Consider the following 19642-nt stretch of genomic DNA (forward strand, 5'->3'; position numbering starts at 1 on the left):
TTCCTTTTGAGAGAATGTTTTGGTTTGAAGTTCTGAATATCTGGTGTGATAGTCCAGAGCAAGGGAGCACAAAATTGGATTTTGCCAATTAAAGGATGATGTTAGGGACTATACCTGGTACTCAGGTTAAGTTAGTTAAAAACTGTAGAACTGAGCTTAATCTGTTTTTCATTGGGCAAGTCTGTTTAAGATTGGACATGAAGGTGGGCAGATATGATTAAGGCAAACAAGTAAGCTTTGACCTAGTTGACCTTGAGGAGCTGAATAGTTTATTCCTACCTGCTGTGTCGTCATTATCTTTGTGGTTACCTCAATTCTTTGCATTAGGGTTTTAGAAGGTCAATAACAATTGCTACTTAAAGCAATCCAGCCATCTGTTTGAGGTTTTCAAAGCCTAAAGAGCAAACAAATGTTATGGTCTTTGATTATAAAACATTGGCTGTCATTGGAAAGTTACTCTCCTTGACTGGCTAAACCAATAATAGAATTTTATTAGTTAGTGTGGAGTGTTTATTCTGGCAACTTATCTTAAGCAGTAGCACTTGATCTTTCTCATGGCTAACATCGTTGCAACACTGTTCTTCGCAAGTTCCTGTAGTCTTGGATTTTCCCGTATGGTCCAAGTCAGAGATACTTTGAAGTTTTGCTTTCAGACACAAAGGGTATCTCTCTCGTTGTCTCGATGTACATTGGTATAGTTGATGCTACTCACAATGTGGTCTTTTCTCCACTGGGGAGACGAAACACAGACCAGCCAACTGTTTTGCAGAATGCCCAAGTCTGCAGAAATGATGCCAAGATTACAGTGGCCTATTACTTAATGCAACACCGTGTTCCCTTGCAAACATTTCTATTTCCAGGTTGCTGCAGTGCTGTAGTAGCTCAACACAAGCTGGAAGAATAGCATCTCATTTTGTGCCTGGAAACCCTTTAGCCAAAGGACACCAAGTTCAATAATTTTAGTGCTTGGTACACTTCATCCATGTCCTTCCACTATCCCCATGCACCAGATGTTGTAATCTCCTTGCCTGATTTCATTCATTTTCATCCACTAATGGTTTCCAGTAGCAGTGTCTATTTCCCACCCCCCCCACCCCCCCCATCCAGCTCACCATTTATCCATTGCTTTGTCTGCCCGGCTGCAGTTCCCTCTCTCCTTGTCCACCAATTGATTTCCCCCCCCCGACGTCCCAATTCTTCAGTGCATATGCCAATCTTTACTTACTTACAATCAGTTGTGAAGAACATTGACTCTTCTTTCTGTCTGCGTGTTGTCAGACCTGCTGAGTTTCTCCCAGCTGTTTATGTTTCTGTTTCAGACTTCCAGCATCCACAGTTCTTTGCTTTTTACAGACTTGGAGTTCTACAGCACAGAAACAGACCCTTTGATCAAACTTGTCCATGCCGACCAGATATTCCAAAATTAATCTAGTCCCATTTGTCAGCATTTGGCCCATATCCCTGTACATGTTTTCTATTGATATAACCATCCGGATGCCTTTTGAAATGTTTTAGTTGTACCAGCCTTTGCCACTTCCCACCGTCTGCATGAAAACATTGCCTCTTAGGTTCCTTTTATACCTTTCCCCCTCAACTTAAATCTATCACCCTAGATTTGGAGTCCCCTACCCTGGGAAAATGACTTTGGTTTTTCACCCTATCTATGTCCCTTATGATGTTATTAAACGCTATAAAGTCACCCCTCAACCTCCGACACACATAGGAAACTTGCAGCCTATTCAGTCTCTACCTGTAGTTCAAATCTTTCATTCCTGACAATGTTCTTTTAATTGTTTTGATTGATTTGATATGTCCATAAGAACCCTCATCAACGTCTACAGATGCACCATTGAAAGCGTGCTGTCCAGCTCCCTCTCAGTATCTCTGCAGTGCTTAAATACAGCTGTCGAGACCCACGTTTGTGACTGTTCAAAACTGGAGAAGGCCCATCCAAGAATGCATGAGAAGTATCGAGAGACTTCAGGAATATGCATCAGAATGTCCGTGCATAAACTTCCAAATGTACTTATCCCTTGAAGCACACCTGCCCTGCAAGTCATTGAAGGAGACCCTCAAACTCTGCATTTCAGTTAGAGTTTTCTGATATTTACAAAGTCTAGATTATGTATTCGACCTGCTATGAATTTCAACCCATCAATGTGGAGTGGAAACAAGTCATCCTTGATACCAAGGGATTATCTGCGAAGGTGGAGTCCTAATAGGTTTTGATTTCAGTTGAAACAATTGGGTCTTGCATTCAGAATAATTAAAAGGCACTGTTCCTCATAAACAGGGTCCATTTATAGTAAAGTTTGGCAGTGTAGATGGACATCTATATCTGTAAGTTGCAGTTTGTTTGTCTACCCATTTAAATTATTGCAGTCTCCAAAACATTCCTCCCATTGTCAACTTTCTTTTGACCAATCCTGTGTTTCGCCAGTCAAGTCTGACTTCAAAAACTGCACCAAATTTTGAGTATGATGTGGAGCACAAATAAACTCTCCGTTATAATATGGATCTGCTATCAATCTGAATTCATGTAAATGAAGTAACTTAAGTGGCAGTCCCTCTAATTATGCTTTAGGCCTCCTGATGAGCCCCATCTGGACTTCCCAGCATTGACTAGTTCATGAATAGTATTATACTGGTATGTCATTGCATCTTCATTCTGCTATACTTCAATCTTGCTGATTCACACATTGGGAAACTAATTAGCCAGAGAAGGGCTACTATTCTTCCTCATCATTGCCATGCAATATTTGAAAGTTCAATTACCTTTGGCATATCTATTTATTGAGATTGTGTATTGGAATTGAACAGGTGTTATACCTTCCTTGAGCTTCTTTTTCTTTCCCCTACCTCACATGGCTATATTGTTTGACTTGTATTGTTTTTAGGAATTGTTTATAGCCTTGTTGCTGTTTTGTCCCTTTAATACATTTCATTTGGGCATGATCCATTCTACCCTTAGATCTTGCAGATTTTACTTGCTTTTTGTCTTTATAATCATCATTTTCTGCACATCCAGTTTTGACATTTACATTTGAAGAAAATTTCTATTCCTAGTGTGGGGAGAGAACAAATTGATTCTCAATCTATATGTTAATTAATCTCCACTAGAGTACCACTCTGCATGATGGTCACTCTGTCCTGCTGGTGGCAGGAAATTAATCAATTTTTTAGCTGCAAGTGTATTATGTATATGGAATTAAACTTAGTTTATTAACACTATAGGGATACCATTGGTCACAGTTCTCCATTTTGAGAAATTCCCTTCCACTATTACTCTCTGTTCTCCTGTTGCCCAGTGGGTTCTTTATCCATCCATGCTTTACACCCTGGAACCCATGCAACTTCACTTTCTCCATCAATGTACCATGGGGAGCTTTACTGAAGTCCATGTAGATGACATCTAGAGCCCTTCCCTCATCAATCAACTTTCTCACTTGCGCAAAGAATTTTATTAAATTGGTAAGACATGACCTACCCTGCATAAAACAATGTTATCTGTCACTGATAAGCCCATTTTCTTCCAAATGGGTAAATATCCTACTACTCAGTATCTTTTCCAGCAGCTTCCCTACCGCAGACGTCATGGTCACCGGTCTTTAATAAACTGGATTATCCCTTCTTAAACAAGGGGACAACATTAGCAAATCTCCAATCCTCTGGGACCTCACCCATATTCAAGGTTGCTGCAAAGGTATCTTTAAGGCTCCAGCTATTTCCCCTCTCACTTCCCTCAGCAACCTGGGATAGATTCCATTTGGACTTGGGGACCTGTCCACCTAATGCCTTTTACAATATGCAACACGCCCCTCCTTATGCTAACTTGACCTAGAGTAACTAAACATCTATTCCCAACCTCAACATCCATCATGTCCCTCTCCTTGGTGATTACTGATGCAAAGTACTCGTTAAGAATCTCGCCCATTTTCTCTGACTCGGAGCATAACTTTCCTCCTTTGTCCTTGAGTGGGCTAATCCATTCTGCAGTTACCCTCTTGCTCCTTATAAATGAATAAAAAGCTTTGGGATTTTCCTTAACCCTGTTTGCTAAAGATATCTTATGACCCCTTTTAGCCCTCTTAATTCCTCATTTCAGATGGTCCTACATTCCCGATATTGTTCCAAAGCTTCGTCTGTCTCCAGTCACCCAGACCTTATGTATGCTTCCTTTTTCCTCTTAGCTAGTCTCAAAATTTCACCTGCCATCCATGGTTCCCTAATCTTGCCATTTCTATTGCTCATTTTCACAGGGACACTCTCCTGCACTCTAATCAACCTCTTTAAAAGTCTCTCACATGTCAAATGGAGATTTACCTTCAAACAGCTGCCTCAATCCACATTCCCTAGTTCCTGCTGAATTTTGCTATAGTTGGCCTTCCCCCAATTTAGCACTCTTCCTTTAAGACCACTCTCTTATTTATCCATGAGTATTCTAAAGCTTATGGAACTGTGATCATTATTCCTAAAATAATCCCCTACTGAAACTTTAACCACCTGGCCAGGCTCATTCCCCAACACCAGGTCCAGAATGGCCCCTTCCCAAGTTGGACTATTTACATACTGCTCTAGAAAATCCTCCTGGATGCTCCTTAATTGATTAATTTTAATAGCTATATTTTGAATTTGAGTACAAATATTGTGACGTTAGGTTTTTTCAAACAGAGTTTAGATGGAACCAGTACCATAAACAATAAACTTGTTGCTATTTTGGTAAGCTAAACTGGTAGCTACATCCCAGTGGCGGGGGGATCCTGACTTTTGATTCAACTTTCATTCAAATCACATTACTAGTATAGGTTAACAGGGTGTTATTTTCAGACAGATTTATACGAATGCAACTCTCATGTTTATCATACATGATGGGCATTTATATGTTTTTAAAATCTGTATTTTTATAAACAGAATTCAAGGAACATTTGCTGGCTCGTACATCTCAAGTGGAAGATATCAAAAGTCTCAAAGAAGAACTCACTCAACAGCGAGAGCAATTACAAAAACAACATTTTTGTGAGCTGGAGCAGCTAAAAAGTTACTTTGAAGAAAAACTGAAAGACATGAAAGAGAAAAACAGTGAGGAAGTTGCACAACTAGAACAGCGCCTTCAGGAAGACCTGAGACAGCCTTTTGGCCTTGAATCTGAGCTCAGTTTGAATCAGACTGTAGAGCCAAGGTAAAAGAGACTATCACAGTGGTTATGCATTTCATTTGGTTCATTCTGTTTCCAATGTCATAATACTTTTTAAGGTTTTGGGCTTAATTTAGGCAACTCATAATTTTTTCATGATTTGAGCAGTAAACAAGGTTACCCATAGCAGGATTTTCACTGTCAACCAAAGAATGTCATTGTAAGGAACCTGTTTGCAGTGTAGAGTGATATAATGCAAAACAAGAGCACCTTTCTTCTTAATTCTTCTCCTTTGTTGTTCTACGCAATCAGATCAGGTATGACTGCATTGGGTTCTTAGATGTTCAGGGTGAAAGAAAAGAGAATGCAGACAATTAGCATCAGTTAGAAGAATAAGTGAAAGGAAGACCTGGAGATTTGGTGCTGACAGTTTGCAATTTCTTCTTATTTTACTTTAGGGGAAGACACTTATTACTTGGTGCAAATTTGACAAGTAGTTAAGATCTGCTCTATTCTTAAGGTTTAAAGTAGTATAGCAACTGGTAGTAGGGTTAATAACAGACACAAAAAAAAAGGAAACATGTAATAAATTAAATAGTTCATTTATAAGCCACATATTAAAGCAGCTACTGTGCATAGGAGCTTTTGGATGTTTGTGTGCTCCAGGGCAAACACATCTCCAATAATGTTTACAGCTTGTGTGGCCCAAGGCGTTCACAGAATGTGTTCTTGAGAGAGTTTCTTAGAGCATCTTCCAAAACCAACCAAAAAGCAATTTATACTCGACTTGTAATGTGACAGTGTCAAAAAGTGTGGAGCTAGAAAAACGTAGCAGGTCAGGTAGCATCCAAAGAGTAGGAGAGTCGACATTTCAGGCTTAAGCCTTTGAGGCTACAAGTTCTGATTTGCGTTTATTGATGGGCTTTGAAGGAAACTTAAATAGGAGGCTCCTTTGTGGAATATTAAACCACCTTCTCCAATCGTGAAGATCATGGCTGAACTTCTACATCCCCTCCATTTTCTAGACTTTTCAGCCCCCATATCCCATCATGCCTATAGATGAATATACTGATTAATTTAGTATCTAGAGCTTTCTGGAATAGAATATTCCAAAGATTCACAGTCCCCTGACTGAAAAAGTTTTTCTTTTTGATCTTTAAATGGTCAATGCCTTATCCTGAAATTACCTCCTCAGCTCAAAACCTTTGAGCCACACAAAACAGCCTCTCAGTACATGCCCTGTCAAAACCTAAATATTTAATCACATCCAATCAGAGACCCTCCTATTCTTTTAAAATCTAGAGAACATAAAAACTAGTTATTCTTGATTTCTCTTCATCAGTAAGCCTTCTCAACTGTGGAATTAATCTAGCAAGCCTTCATTGCCCATATAAGGTAGATGTATCTCTTGAGTAATATGCACTGTACTCTGTGTGTGGTCTCTTCAATGACCTATATAATTGCAGCAAAACTTCGTGAAGGTTGACAACATTTATTGGTGTAAGTAAATGTGCACTGTGATTTAGTTGGGCATACCAATGTTTTGGCTTTTTAAGCTTTTCTATTTTGTTTCTTAGCAGTTTGTCTTTGCTATCATTTTCTGATCTTGCTGAAAAGAACTACTTTCAACACCGGATTCATATTGTGGAAGAGTTGGCACAAAAGTTGGAACAATACAAGGTAACTGAAACAAAATATTGATTTAGTCATTTAATGCAGCCCACCATCAACTTCCTAGCCTTGTCTTCGAAGGGAGCTACATGCACTTCAACCAATTTTTTTATTCATTCACGCAGTATGGGCATTTGTTGCCTATCTCGAATTGTGAAGAGTCAGTCACATTGCTGTGGATCTGGAATCCCATGGAGGTCAGACCAGTTAAGGATGGCAGATTTCCCTCCCTAAAAGACATTAGTGAACCAAATGGGTGTTTCCTGATAATCAGCTCTTATGGCAGGATTCAAGCTCTGGTCCCTAAGACATTACGTGGATACCTGGATTAATGGTGTAGTGATAAGGCCATTAGATAATCACTTCCCGTTACCTTTTAAATTCAAGCTTTTAGCATCATAGAGTCTAATGGACCCTTCGGTCCAACCCGTCCATGCCGACCAGATATCCCAATGCTATCAGTTTTTTTTCTATTTTGCATTTGTTTTCTTTCTTATTTTACCTTTGTTTTTCTTATGAATTTTTAAGTAACCCTTTGTTGATCTTTAGAAGTTTCCCAATCTTCCAGCCACCTACTTGACTTTGCATTATGGTCTGCCTTAGTTTTTGTCTTTGAAATATCTTTAACATCTTTGCAGATCCGTGGATCACTTTTCCCTTCTTACAATCTTTCTTCTTTTCTGGAATATATTTTAGTGGGATGCAATTGAGTATCTCCTTAAACATCTGTCACCACTCTTTAACCATCCTACGTTTTAGTCTTGCTGCCCAGTCCTCTAGGGTCATATTTGTCCTTATGCCTATGTAATTATCGTTGTGTAACTTGAGAATGCTGGTGTGTAACTCCAATTTCTCACCCTCTAACCAGTAGGGCCTGTTATTTGTAGATGTTTGTATACCATGTCTTTCATTATTTTAGAACAGTAGAAAAGAAAAACTGAATAATAATAAACTTATTACTCTCTTTTCAGAGATTAATTGCTGTTCAAATGGAGCCTGTGTGTAGTTGTAAAGCAAAAGTTGAGTTCAGTGAACGTAGTTTGAAATTTGATGAGGTAACAATCTTGGTAGAAAAGGGTGTATTTGTGGATTTCCAAAGGCATTTGGCACGGTTTCACGTCATGACATAACAAAAATTAGAATACCTGAAGTTGGATGCAACCTGAGTGGTTTTGATTCAGAGTTAGAAAACCAGGTGTAAGGGTAACTGATGTGTACTCCAATGGATAAAATAATAATGATGTTTCCCAGGAATCTATACTCACATCTTTTCGCTATCTTATCTTCACTCAGTCCTTTATAATTACATGATATATCTTGGTTTGTTGATGACAATAAGTGACATAGATGAAAGCAGCAAGTTCCAAATCAGCATTGAAAAAGTGGGTAAAACTAACAGGTAGAATTTACAGACAGTGATTTGCTTGAACTCCATGGAAGATGAGTTGAAGTATATTCTATGTAACAAAAAAATCCTAGATGCTAGGGCGGCACGGTGGCACAGTGGCTAGCACTGCTGCCTCACAGCGGCAGAGACCTGGGTTCAATTCCCGACTCAGGCGACTGACTGTGTGGAGTTTGCACATTCTGCCCGTGTCTGCGATGGTTTCCTCCGGGTGCTCCAGTTTCCTCCCACAGTCCAAAGATGTGCAGGTCAGGTGAATTGGCCATGCTAAATTGCCCGTAGTGTTCGGTAAAGGGGTAAATGTAGGGGTATGGGTGGGTTGCGCTTCGGCGGGTCGGTGTGGACTTGTTGGGTCGAAGAGTAGAGAGATCTAAGTATAGAAAGCTTGGACCAAAGTACAAACTATCATGAAATAGGCTACTGATATGGTGACTCATTTCAAGAGGTCTGGACTACAAAAACGTGCAAGTTCTGTTAAAGCTGTGCAGATATCTGGTTTGACACCACCTGGACTTCAATTTAACATTTAGTTCTGGTCACTGCATCTCAGGAAAGAAACGTAGCACAGCTTCACCTGAATGATGCGGGGTGGGGTTGGGGGGGAGGAGGAGGGGGAGGGGGCGGCGGTGGCGGGAGTGGCGGGAAAAAGGGTTAACTTAGGAGAATGGGTTGCATTAAAGATCGTTGTTAACTGATGTGTTGGAAGATGAATAAAGGAGTCAATAGTATTTCTTGTATCCTTACCTGTATCTGTCTCTACTCCCACCCTCTCACTCAAAACAGGCTGGTGATAAAATGAAAACTAACATTGATATTTTTTAAGACTGTGAAGTATTAGTGTGTAGAAAGAATCATAATGATAAAATATATATAAATCATAATATTATTCAATGGCAGATCAGTCTCAATGGGGTGGATGACCTGCTCCTACTCTCATGTTCTCAAATTTGGCGGAACCGCATGTAGCAGTTCGAAGATTTTTTTTGATGCCCTTTTAGCTTTATTCCTTTTAAGTCAACCTTGTTTTAAGAAATGAATCATAGATTTGTATAGTGCGTAAACAGACCCTTCAGAGTCCAACTTTCCCATGCTGAGCCGATATGCTAAATTAGTCTAATCCCATTTGGCCCATATCCCTCTAAACCTTTCCTAATCATCTATCCATCTGGATGCCTTTTAAATATTGTAATTGTACCAGCCTCCTCCAATTGCTCTGGCAGCTCATTTCACACATGCACAACTCTGTGTGAAAAAGTTTGCCCCTTAAGTCACCTGTATATCTTTCCCCTCTCAATGCACACTACCATGGGGAAACAACATGGACTTTTCAATCTGTCCATTCCCCTACATGATTTTATCAGGTCACCCCTCAACCTCTGACACTACAGCAAAAATAGCCCCAGCCTATTCACTCCTATAGTGCAAACCATCCAACCCCAACAACATCTTTGTAAATCTTTTCTGCACCTTTCAAGTTTAACAACATCTTTCCTAAATCAGGGAGACCAAAAGTGTCCTAACCAACATCCTACACAACTGCAACATGATATCAATGCATTGACGAATAAAGGCAAGTGTACCAACTGCTGCCTTCACTACCCTGTCTACCTGTGACTCCATTTGTATTTGAATTTTTGTTTCAGTGTGAAGACAATATTGTATATAACTGTTTGAAACATTTTATGTTGACAATTTGATTTTGTATTTGTTCTACTTTCAGGAAGAAATCAAAATCCTTCAGCTGCAGCTGGAGGAGAAACACAAGCAGGAGGTGGCCACCTCTTTGATGCACAAGGAGGCGTTGGAGAAGGTTGAAGTAGAACTTTCACAGAGATACTTGACAGACAATGAAGAGCAGAAGACAAAGCACAGCCTAGAATTAGCTCAGTTACAAGATCGACTCTCGGAGGAGCATCTTAAAGGCATGCAACCTTCAAAAACTATGGCTTACTTGCATACATGAAATCTAATCAGTTGCACAAAATCCAACTTTTGAGTCCATAAGCACTATGTCACACTCTCGCAGGGCATCATTTAAGAGTTTGAACTAATCTAAATGAGATTGATAGTAGAGCCTACTGAACTAGTTTAATGAAATAAAGAACTGCAGATGCTTGAAGAATGAAACAAAAATAGAAATTACTGAAGAAACTCAGCAGATCTGGCAGCATCAGTGGAGAGAAAACTGAGTTAACATTTTGGGTCCAGTGTCCCTTCTTCACAACTGCTAGTAGCTAAGAAACAGTGGTGTATATGTTGAGGATTGAGGTTGTGGAGCACAAGTAAGTGAGTAGTTAAAGATGGAGCCCAGAGGAAGAAGAGAACAACATTTAGACAGACAAAGGGTTGGATGTTAGTACGTCAGAGGCCAGGGAGAAAAAAAAGCTGATAATGGGGACCCATATGTAGATAAAAATGGGTTGGCGATGCTGAAAGTCGCCCATGTCATGACATGCTTGGGTATGGAAGTAGATAAAGGACATAGAAGAAGGTGTCCAGGTTTCATAAAATCATGCTGAGTCTGCTTGATTAGATTATGATTTTACAAATGTTCTGCCCTTTCTTCGTTAGGAACTTATTCCAATATTTCAGCAATAGATGCTAAGCTATTTGGCCTGTAGTTACCTGCTGCTTGCCTGCCTCCCTTTTTAAATAGGGGTATCACAGCAATTTTCCAACTTCAATAGTTTGGCAACTTCTCCAGTACCTAGCAGTTTTTTGGAAAATTACAACTAATGCATCCGCTGTCTTTGTAATTACTTCTTTTAGGTCCTAGTTGCAATCCAGTAAGGCCAGGGACTTAACTGCCTTGAACCCCATTAGTTTGTGTCATATTTCTTTTTATTCCTCCTTTGGGTGCTGAATTTATCCCAGTCTTCAGGGTTATCAGTGACTTTTATCTCCTTATATGCTTTTTCTTTCAACTTAATACTCTATTTAACTTTCTTGGTTAGCTGCGGTTGGTTTATCCCTGTCTAAGAATCTTTCCTCCTTACTGGGGTAAATACAAGGAGTATTTTTACCTCAAATGTCGTTCCTCCAATTCTATACATGCAGTCACTTTAGCTAACTCTAATTTAAAATCCTTGTTCTCTTCCATTCACCCAAATATCACTTCAAATTTTCATTAAAACACCTTTCCTGCTTTCCCCTCTCAGTCTCTGCATTGAATGATTTCTCGTCTTCTGTGCATTCAACCTCTAGCTCAGTTCTTCTCTTTCCTGTTAGTTCATTGCCATGTTTTCCGGTCTAAAACTCTCCCTTCATATAACTTGTACTTCCCATATCAAGGCTACCCCCTTGATTTTGTCATCTTGCATTGCCTCACTACTATCATTCCTATCATGGATAAAACAACTTCAATTGTTTCCTGGCTTCAGTGTCTACCTATAGACCCTTGCCCACTCCCAAACCCTCTTCTGTGTCCATCCTTGGAAACAGCTTTCCATCAAGTCACCTCCCACTAAATGTTCAACTTGAAAATATTTAACCTATAGTTCATCAAATGTGTCTACAGCTACCAACTTGTTAAATCTCAGGCTGTTTCCAGTCTTTAATGCCCTCATCTCCACTTGAACTCATACATAGAACCTTAGAAAACAAGTGCAGGAGTAGGCCATTTGGCCCTTCGAGTCTGCACTCTTCAGTATGATCGTGGCTGATCATGCAATCTCAATATTCCATTCCTGCTTTCTCTCCTTACCCCTTGATTCCTTTAGCCGCAAGAGCCACATCCAGCTCCCTCTTGAATATATATAATGAACTGGTCCCAACAGCTTCCTGTGGGAGAGAATTCCACAGATTCACAACATTGAGTGAAGAAATTCTTCTTCATCTCAGTTCTGAATGGCTTATCCTTTATTCTTAGACTGTGACTCCTAGTTCTGGACTTCCCCTACATCGAAGTCCCCATGTTGTGACTGAAGCAATTAGGAAAGAGAAAGAACAGACTAAACAAAGGACCACTAGCACACTGGTTAGCACTGTTGCTTCACAGTGCCAGGGACCCAGGTTCAATTCTAGCTTCAGGTGCTTGTCTGTGTGGAATTTGCATGTTCTCCCTGCATCTGCCTCCGGGTGCTTCAGTCTCCTCCGAGAGTGCAAGGAGCTCACTTAAGGATTAAGGCCATCCATTCTGCTGCTGTTGCCATATTCATTCCTTTCCTTAGCCCATCAGGAAAGACTCCTGCCCCTGTTGTCCTCGCCCTAAACTTACCTTCTGTAGATTCTATCGCATGCTCTCCAGTAACTGTTTTTGAGCTCTTCTTCGTGACAAACAGCCGCTGCTCTCTTGATCCTATTTGAATTAAACTGTGAACCACTTTGTGTCTTACCTCTGCCCCAAATTAGCTTATACTGTTAATGGTTCACTTTTCTTCTACTATTTCCCACTCATATTGCTGCCATCATCATCATCATCTCAAAAAAAGCAGCCACTCTTGAGTTCCTGTGCACTCAAAAATTACTGCCTGTTTCCTGATTTCTCAAGCCTTTGAACATATTACTTTCTGAATCAGTGCACCACTTTCCCCCAGTTCCATGATTGTTTTTCTTCAGTCAGATTTTCAATCTAGCATAGTACTGGAATGGCTTTTCTCAAAACCACAAATGACATTCTGTTGCGACTGACCGTAAGGTGCGTAGCGGACATGTTGCTGTAATATCAACAGAGAATCCAGGATCTGTTGAACACGTGGTCAAATGATTTATCTCCTTAGTCTCTGAAATATAAGGAAAGACCATGAAGATGAACAGCAAAGAAGAGAATGCAGTGAATTAGAGTCAAATTTGATTTAACTTTGATTTTAACAAAAGAAGTCTCTGGACACATCTCTCCATCTGTGGCGTTGTTTGAGTAGGTTTCCTTTCTGAACCTCCATTAACTATAAATTACCATTAGCAGACGCTTTATGACTGAAAATACCAGTCCTAAGTGGTGTTGGTCAGATTTATTATTGGAGTGCACTTAGTGCACAAATTCTCATGATTTTTAAAATTTGGGAGTTACTGTCGTCTTTGTGTTTGTGCATTGTAGAGAACCATGAGCTCTTGAAAAAGGTGCAGAGGAGGTTTGTGAGATTCATTACTCTGTTACCCAGATAGCTTTCAAGAGCAGCAAGTATAACATTGGAATGATTTGATCAAAATTCATGAAGTATAGTAATGAAGAAATTATTTTGTGTTATGAGCAAATTTCATGTGGAAATGTGAAGGAGCAGCAGGGCTCCCACTTAAGAGCATTCTTTGCTCTATTAGCAGACCCATGGACAAAATTGCTAATCTGTGAAGTGTTTGCTGATTTACTGGCAAGCAGCTAGACTTCTTGTTCAGCTGGGGGTGAAGAGCACCTAGTACAGGAAGTGGGTTGTCTGTAAACGTGTTGAGATTGTGTTGCTGGAAAAGCGCAGCAGGTCCGGCACCATCCGAGGATCAGGAAAATCGAAGTTTCGGGCCAGAGCCCTTCATCAGGAATGAGGCTGGGAGCCTTGGGGGTGGAGAGGTAAATGGGAGGGGGGTGGGGTGGGGCTGGGGCTGGGGAGAAGGTAGCTGAGAGTGCAATAGGTGAATGGAGGAAGGGGGTAAAGGTGATAGGTTGGAGAGGTGGATGGAGCGGATAGGTGGGAAGGAAGATTGACAGGTCATTAGGGCAGTGCTGAGCTGGAAGTTTGGAACTGGGGTAAGGTGGGGGATGGGAAATGAGGGAAACTGGTGAAGTCCACATTGATGCCCTGGGGTTGAAGGGTCCTGAGGCAGAAGATAAGACATTCTCCCTCCAGGTGTCGGGTGGTGAATGTAAGTCAGGCTAGTTGGTCTCCTGATCTATGTCTTATTGTCTAAATGATTTGGAGACGACTTTGCAGACGTTATTCTCTTCGACGTAAATTCTTTTTGCTGTTCCCAAGTGATTACAAAGCTCCAAGTGAACTAGGAGTATCTGCTATTAATAACGACAACAACTTTTATTTATTCGGTGCATTTGACATAACAAAACATAAAGTGCTTCACAGAAACATGACAAAACAAAATTTTGCATGAGGTACATAAGCAGATTTCTGGGTAGATGACCAGAAGCTTGTTTAAAAAGAAAAGTTTATAGGACATTTGTGGGACAGGCTAAAGGCACCAGTTTGTAATTTTCCAGTCAACCTTTTGTACAATTGTTAGCGAGCATGGCAATTGGTGGGGAAGTGAAACTTCTACATACTTAATGATGACTGCATCCTTTGAACAATCGTAGTATAATGTTTCCTTGGGAGAAAGTTGTTATTTTATTTACCCGTTCCTCTGTCTGCCTATTATTGTTCTTTCTCTGAGCTCCATCTCCACCTAATTCGCCCTCCTCACCCACCCCATTTTCAACATATATGCCAACCATTTCCTTGCTACAGTCAATTATGAAGAAAGGCCTCCAAACACAAAACATTAACTCTACTTTCTCTCAGCAGATGCTACCAGACTGGCTAAGTGTTTCCAATGATTTTTATGTTTGTGATTTTCAGCATCTGCAGTTCTGTGGGTTATTTTTGGTATTGTATTTTTGCATGTTGTAAAGTCAGTTATGTAGAATGTGCATGAGTCTGTAGCACAGGTTCTGCTATCAAAAGTCTGACTTGGACTACTGTCAATTTGAACATAGCTGCCATAATAAGATTTGAACACTTGAGCACTGATTTCCTCCTTAGAATCATAGAACCCTATAGTGTGGGAGCAGACCATTTGGCCCATTGAGTCTGCACCGATCCTTTAAAGAGCATCTCATCCAATACGTTACAACACTAGTATTGATCTGAAAATTGCCCTCATATGTCCTGTACATAAAAAGCAGGACAAATCCAACCTTGCCAATTACTACCCCATCAGTCTACTCTCAATCATCAGTAAAGTCATGGATGATGTCACCAATTAAGCTATCAAGCAGCACCTGTTCAGTGACACCCAGTTTGGATTCTGTCAGGGCCAGTCAGCCTTGGTCTAAACATGGACAAAAGAGTTGAATTACAGAGGTGAGGTGAGAGTGACAGTCCTTGACACCATGGCTGCATTTGACAGAGTATGTCATCAAGGAGCCTTAGCAAAACTGGAATCAATGGATATCAGTGGGTAAACCCTCTGGTGGTTGGAGCTGTACCTGACACATCGGAAGATGGTTGTGGTTGTTGGAAGTCAATCATCTTTGCTGCAGGACAGCTGTGCAGCAGTTCCTCAGAGTAATGTCCTCAGCCCAAACGTCTTCAGCTGCTTCATCAGTGACCTTCCCTCCATAAGGTCAGAAATGGAGATGTTTGCTGATGATTGCACAACGCTCAGCACCATTTGCAGCTCCTCAGATACTGAAACAGTCCATGTTCAAATGCAACAAGTATGGCCAGTATCCAGGGTTGAGCCGACAATTGGCAAGTAACATTCGCACCAAACAAATGCCAGTTTCTGGCTACCACAAATAAGAGGCAATCTAATCACTGCCTGCTGGCATTCAATGGTGTTACTATCACTGAATCCTCTACTGTCACATCCTGGGGGGGGGGGGGGTAATCATTGACCCGAAACTCAACTGGGCTCATCACATAAACGCAGTGGCTACAAGAGCAGGTTACAAGCTGGGAATATTGTGGCAAATAAGTCTCTTGACTCCTCAAAGCCTGTCCACTCTGCAAGGCACAAATCAAGGGTGTGATGGAATATCCCCCCTTGTCTGGATGAGTACAACTCCAGCAGCACTCAAGAAGCTTGACAGGACAAAGCAGCCCACTTGATTGGTAGCACATCCGCAAACATCCAGTCCCTCCACCACTGACACTCAGTAGCAGCAGTACATACTGTCTACAAGATGCACTGCAGAAATTCACCAAGGATCCTCAGGCAGCACCTTCCGAACCCACTACCATCTAGAAGGACAAGGGCAACAGATATATGGGAGCATCACCACCTTCAAGTTCCCATCCAAGTCGCTCACCATCCTGACTTGGAAATATATTGGCATTCCTTCACTGTCACTGGGTCAAAATCCTGGGATTCCCTCCCTAAAGGCATTGTGGGTCAGCCAAGAAGTTCATGAAGGCAGCTCATCGCCACCTTCTGAAAAGCAAATCGGTGCCAGCAAAAAATGCTGGCCAGCCAGCGACGCCCACATTCCACAAAATGAATACATTTTTTTAAAACCTGCATTTCCCATGGCTAATGCACCTCACCTAGACATTTCTGGATGCTATGGACAACCTAGCATGGCAAATCTGTCTAACCTGCACGTCTTTGCACTCTGGGAGGAGACAGAAGACAGATGCTGGGAGAACATGCAAACTCCACAGACAATCACCTGAGGCTGGAATTGAACATGGGTCCCTGACACTGTAAGGCAACAGTGCTAACCAGTGTGCGACTGCTCCTTGGGGGCTAGAATTATGGCACTTAATTCCCTGCTGTTAGTATCCTATTGACTGTCTTCTATCTTCATTTGTTTAGTTTGATCTTTCTCTCTCCTAATTGCTTCTGTCACAAGATGGGGACTTTGAACTTGTTTGTATCCTTTTGCTTTCATATTCATTTTAATCTGCAAAGCTGAGGATTATTGCTTTTTACACTGCTACCCGTCAGGATTCATCTTCAAGCAGCATTAATGTTCACAATCTCACTTGGAATTTTAGTTGCACCTGCTACAAGTACTTAGATCTCCTTTCGATGGAGAGTATTTTCATTGGTTGTGCATATAGTTCTTGTAAAGTGGATTTTTAAAACCTGCATGTTTTTCGTTGCTACTACAAAGGAGTTGAAAATGTATTAGTCACAAAATTTGCTTCAAAGTTGTGCAATTATGTGCGTGTTGATGTTGTCCAATTTCTTGAGGAGTGGGCAACCCTTTTGTAAGCTAGTCAAATGGAGTGATTATTTGTTCCAATATTTTAAGAGAAAGCAGGAATTATGTTATGTTTCTTTCTCTTCAGGAGCAACTGTTTAAGTGCATGTAATTTATTTTGTAGAGATTACTAAATTACGACTCCAGTGTGCACAACAGACTGCCCAGGAGGTAGAAATGGAAGTGAAAGAGTATGTCCGAAAGTTGGAGGAAATGGAGATGGACAAATTAGCTGCAGTGGACTTTGAAAGAGAGAAAGTTGTTTGTCTGCAGGAAGAGATTGAACGTCTGAAGAGAGATCATGCTATTGTAACAACGGAGCTTACCGAACAGATCAAGCAAATTGACCAGGTCAGTTTTGGTTCCTATTCTTTGTTTTTTCTGTTTATTTTACATATAGCTGTAATTTCTTAGCCGAAATCATCTTCCTGAGAAGTTGAAATTACACACACGTTTGTTACGCAGACATTAATCAAGGAAAATAACCTTGAAAACTTTTGCATCTTATCCTTCCATCTCTGAGATCTGAGTTCAAATAAAACATCTCTGAATTTGGCCAGCTTGAATCACACCACCGCAGAATGTTTTTTTGCCTCAGAAGTCAGCAGTGAAATCCAACCAAGACACTTGAAACATAAATGTAATTTATTAAGTGTAAGTGAAAGCATGAAATCCATTTGAGAAATTGTTGGGATTGATCGGAAATTTGCTTGTGAAGAGTTAGCTTATTTCTAGGATTGATAAGACCACTATATAAAAAGTAATTTCTGCATTGCTGTGAGGAAGAAGCAGCAAGAGAACTAAAGGGTACAATTTGAAAGAGGGTACGTGAGGATTTTAATAGGTGAATTATTGAGTGTTCTCACATAGCAAAGGAATCTTGAGTAATAAAAGTAGAAAATGCTGAGCAGATCTCGTAGCAAAGAAGGAAAAACAGAGTTAACTTTTCAAATTATGTTCTTTCATCAGAATTGAGAAATCTAATAGCTGGGTGAAACAAAGGAAGGGGAAGATTAAAAACGCCAAAAAGATGATCTGTGTGATGGCATGAGCAGAAGACATTTAAATGATTTGGTAGACTTGTCAAAGAGCTAAACAGTGGAATAATCAGCATTCAAAGCAAAAATGAGAGAGCCACATGAGATTAAAACCAGAATCTACAAATAAAAAGAGGGAGAATAGGGGGAACACAGATATTTTAGTCTGAAATTGTTGAATTCATCATTGAGCTCAGAACGCTGTGAAGGTCTTTATCAAATGATATGGGACTCTCCCTTGAGCTAGCATTGAACTTCACAGGAGTACACTAAGAATAGAGATGTCAGCGTGAGAGCAACCACTTGAGACTTGGAGTCACATTTTCAGACAATCTGAGGTGTCCTGCAGAGTTGCCAAAGTATTTTTAGTCTCCCAATGTAAAGGAAATGATATTGTGAGCATTGATCATTGTTATGATCAAGGCTGGTGGAGTGTGCTGTCACACTCGTCCCACTACTTCACAGGTCATAACGTAAAAGAAAATACTATTCCCATTTTCCGAGGTGGACAATTTAAATACCATATCAGTATTTTAAAGAACAAAATCAATGAACCAATTTATTAATGAAAGCATGATTATTCATTTTCTATTAAATCAGTACTTATTCAATGAAGATACAATGATTGGTTAACATTCACAATCAGTAATATATAATTATTATGGGTTCTTCTTGAAGGCAAAAATATTAAGTGTAAGAGGTCCCTGAGTCTTACATTCAGGCATGGGTGGTTAAGTGATAGAGATTCCTCAGGATATAGAATCTTGAGATGTTTCTTTAAATGTTCTTTTAGAAGGACAAAATAGGTTCATCATGAACTCACCAAGATGGCTTTCTTTTTGGAAGTATCAGTTCGGTAGAGTAGTCTGAGTAAACTTTCCTTGAATTCAACTTGTTCTGAGCACATGTCCATTTTTTAAAAAGATTCTCCCCAAGTTAGAGTTGGAAACATTCTCAGTAGTTGTCCACAGCAAAGCCAGCTATTATTACCAATCATGCAAATACCAGGAGGCCTTGTTTGAAGAATAAACTCCCATGTCTACCGTGAATTTCTAATGACTTCTTTTAAAGAAATTACTCCAGGTAATTCCACCACACTTGAAATAAATCCATATTTCTCTGTCCTCAAAAACCCAAGTGCTCCAAGCAATGTTAAATATCAAGTGTCTTTGTAATAGTGTGCTAAAATGGAAGTACATTTAAATTGCTTCTTCACTCATAGGGAGTATTTGGTCTCTTGGATAGATGTTACATCATCTAGGCTTGCATAGAAAGGTACTATGAAATGGCATCAGGATGTTCGGTGTATTAGAGGAGTGGACCAGGATGTTACAGAGGGACTGATGGTGGGTGGTATAGGTGTGGTTAGGGAGAGATGTGTTTGGTGATGGCATCGCAATGGATATAGTGGAAGTGGCAACGGATTCTATGCTGCATGCAGATGCTGGTTGATGATAGGTGAGAATACTGGGAGCCCTATTGTGGCCTTGGTGGCTGTGAATATGTGGGAAATATCTTGCATTTAATTAAGGAAAAAGGAGGGT

The 19642-nt window shown here is 40.4% G+C and overlaps 1 protein-coding gene across 4 annotated transcripts in view; it reads left to right on the plus strand.

The window, feature by feature from the left end:
* Window positions 1-19642, plus strand: part of pcnt (pericentrin) — a 310379-nt gene that overhangs the window by 114706 nt on the left and 176031 nt on the right. For 3 of the 4 annotated variants that reach the window (XM_072578712.1, XM_072578709.1, XM_072578711.1), the window contains 4 exons: window positions 4912-5179; window positions 6712-6814; window positions 9931-10132; window positions 17186-17412. In XM_072578712.1, coding sequence (XP_072434813.1) covers window positions 4912-5179; window positions 6712-6814; window positions 9931-10132; window positions 17186-17412 — 800 coding nt within the window. The remainder of the gene's footprint in view (window positions 1-4911; window positions 5180-6711; window positions 6815-9930; window positions 10133-17185; window positions 17413-19642) is intronic. The other variant, XM_072578710.1, reaches the window with a different exon arrangement.

Source organism: Chiloscyllium punctatum, chromosome 10 (assembly GCF_047496795.1).
Source record: "Chiloscyllium punctatum isolate Juve2018m chromosome 10, sChiPun1.3, whole genome shotgun sequence".
NCBI lineage: Eukaryota > Metazoa > Chordata > Chondrichthyes > Orectolobiformes > Hemiscylliidae > Chiloscyllium > Chiloscyllium punctatum.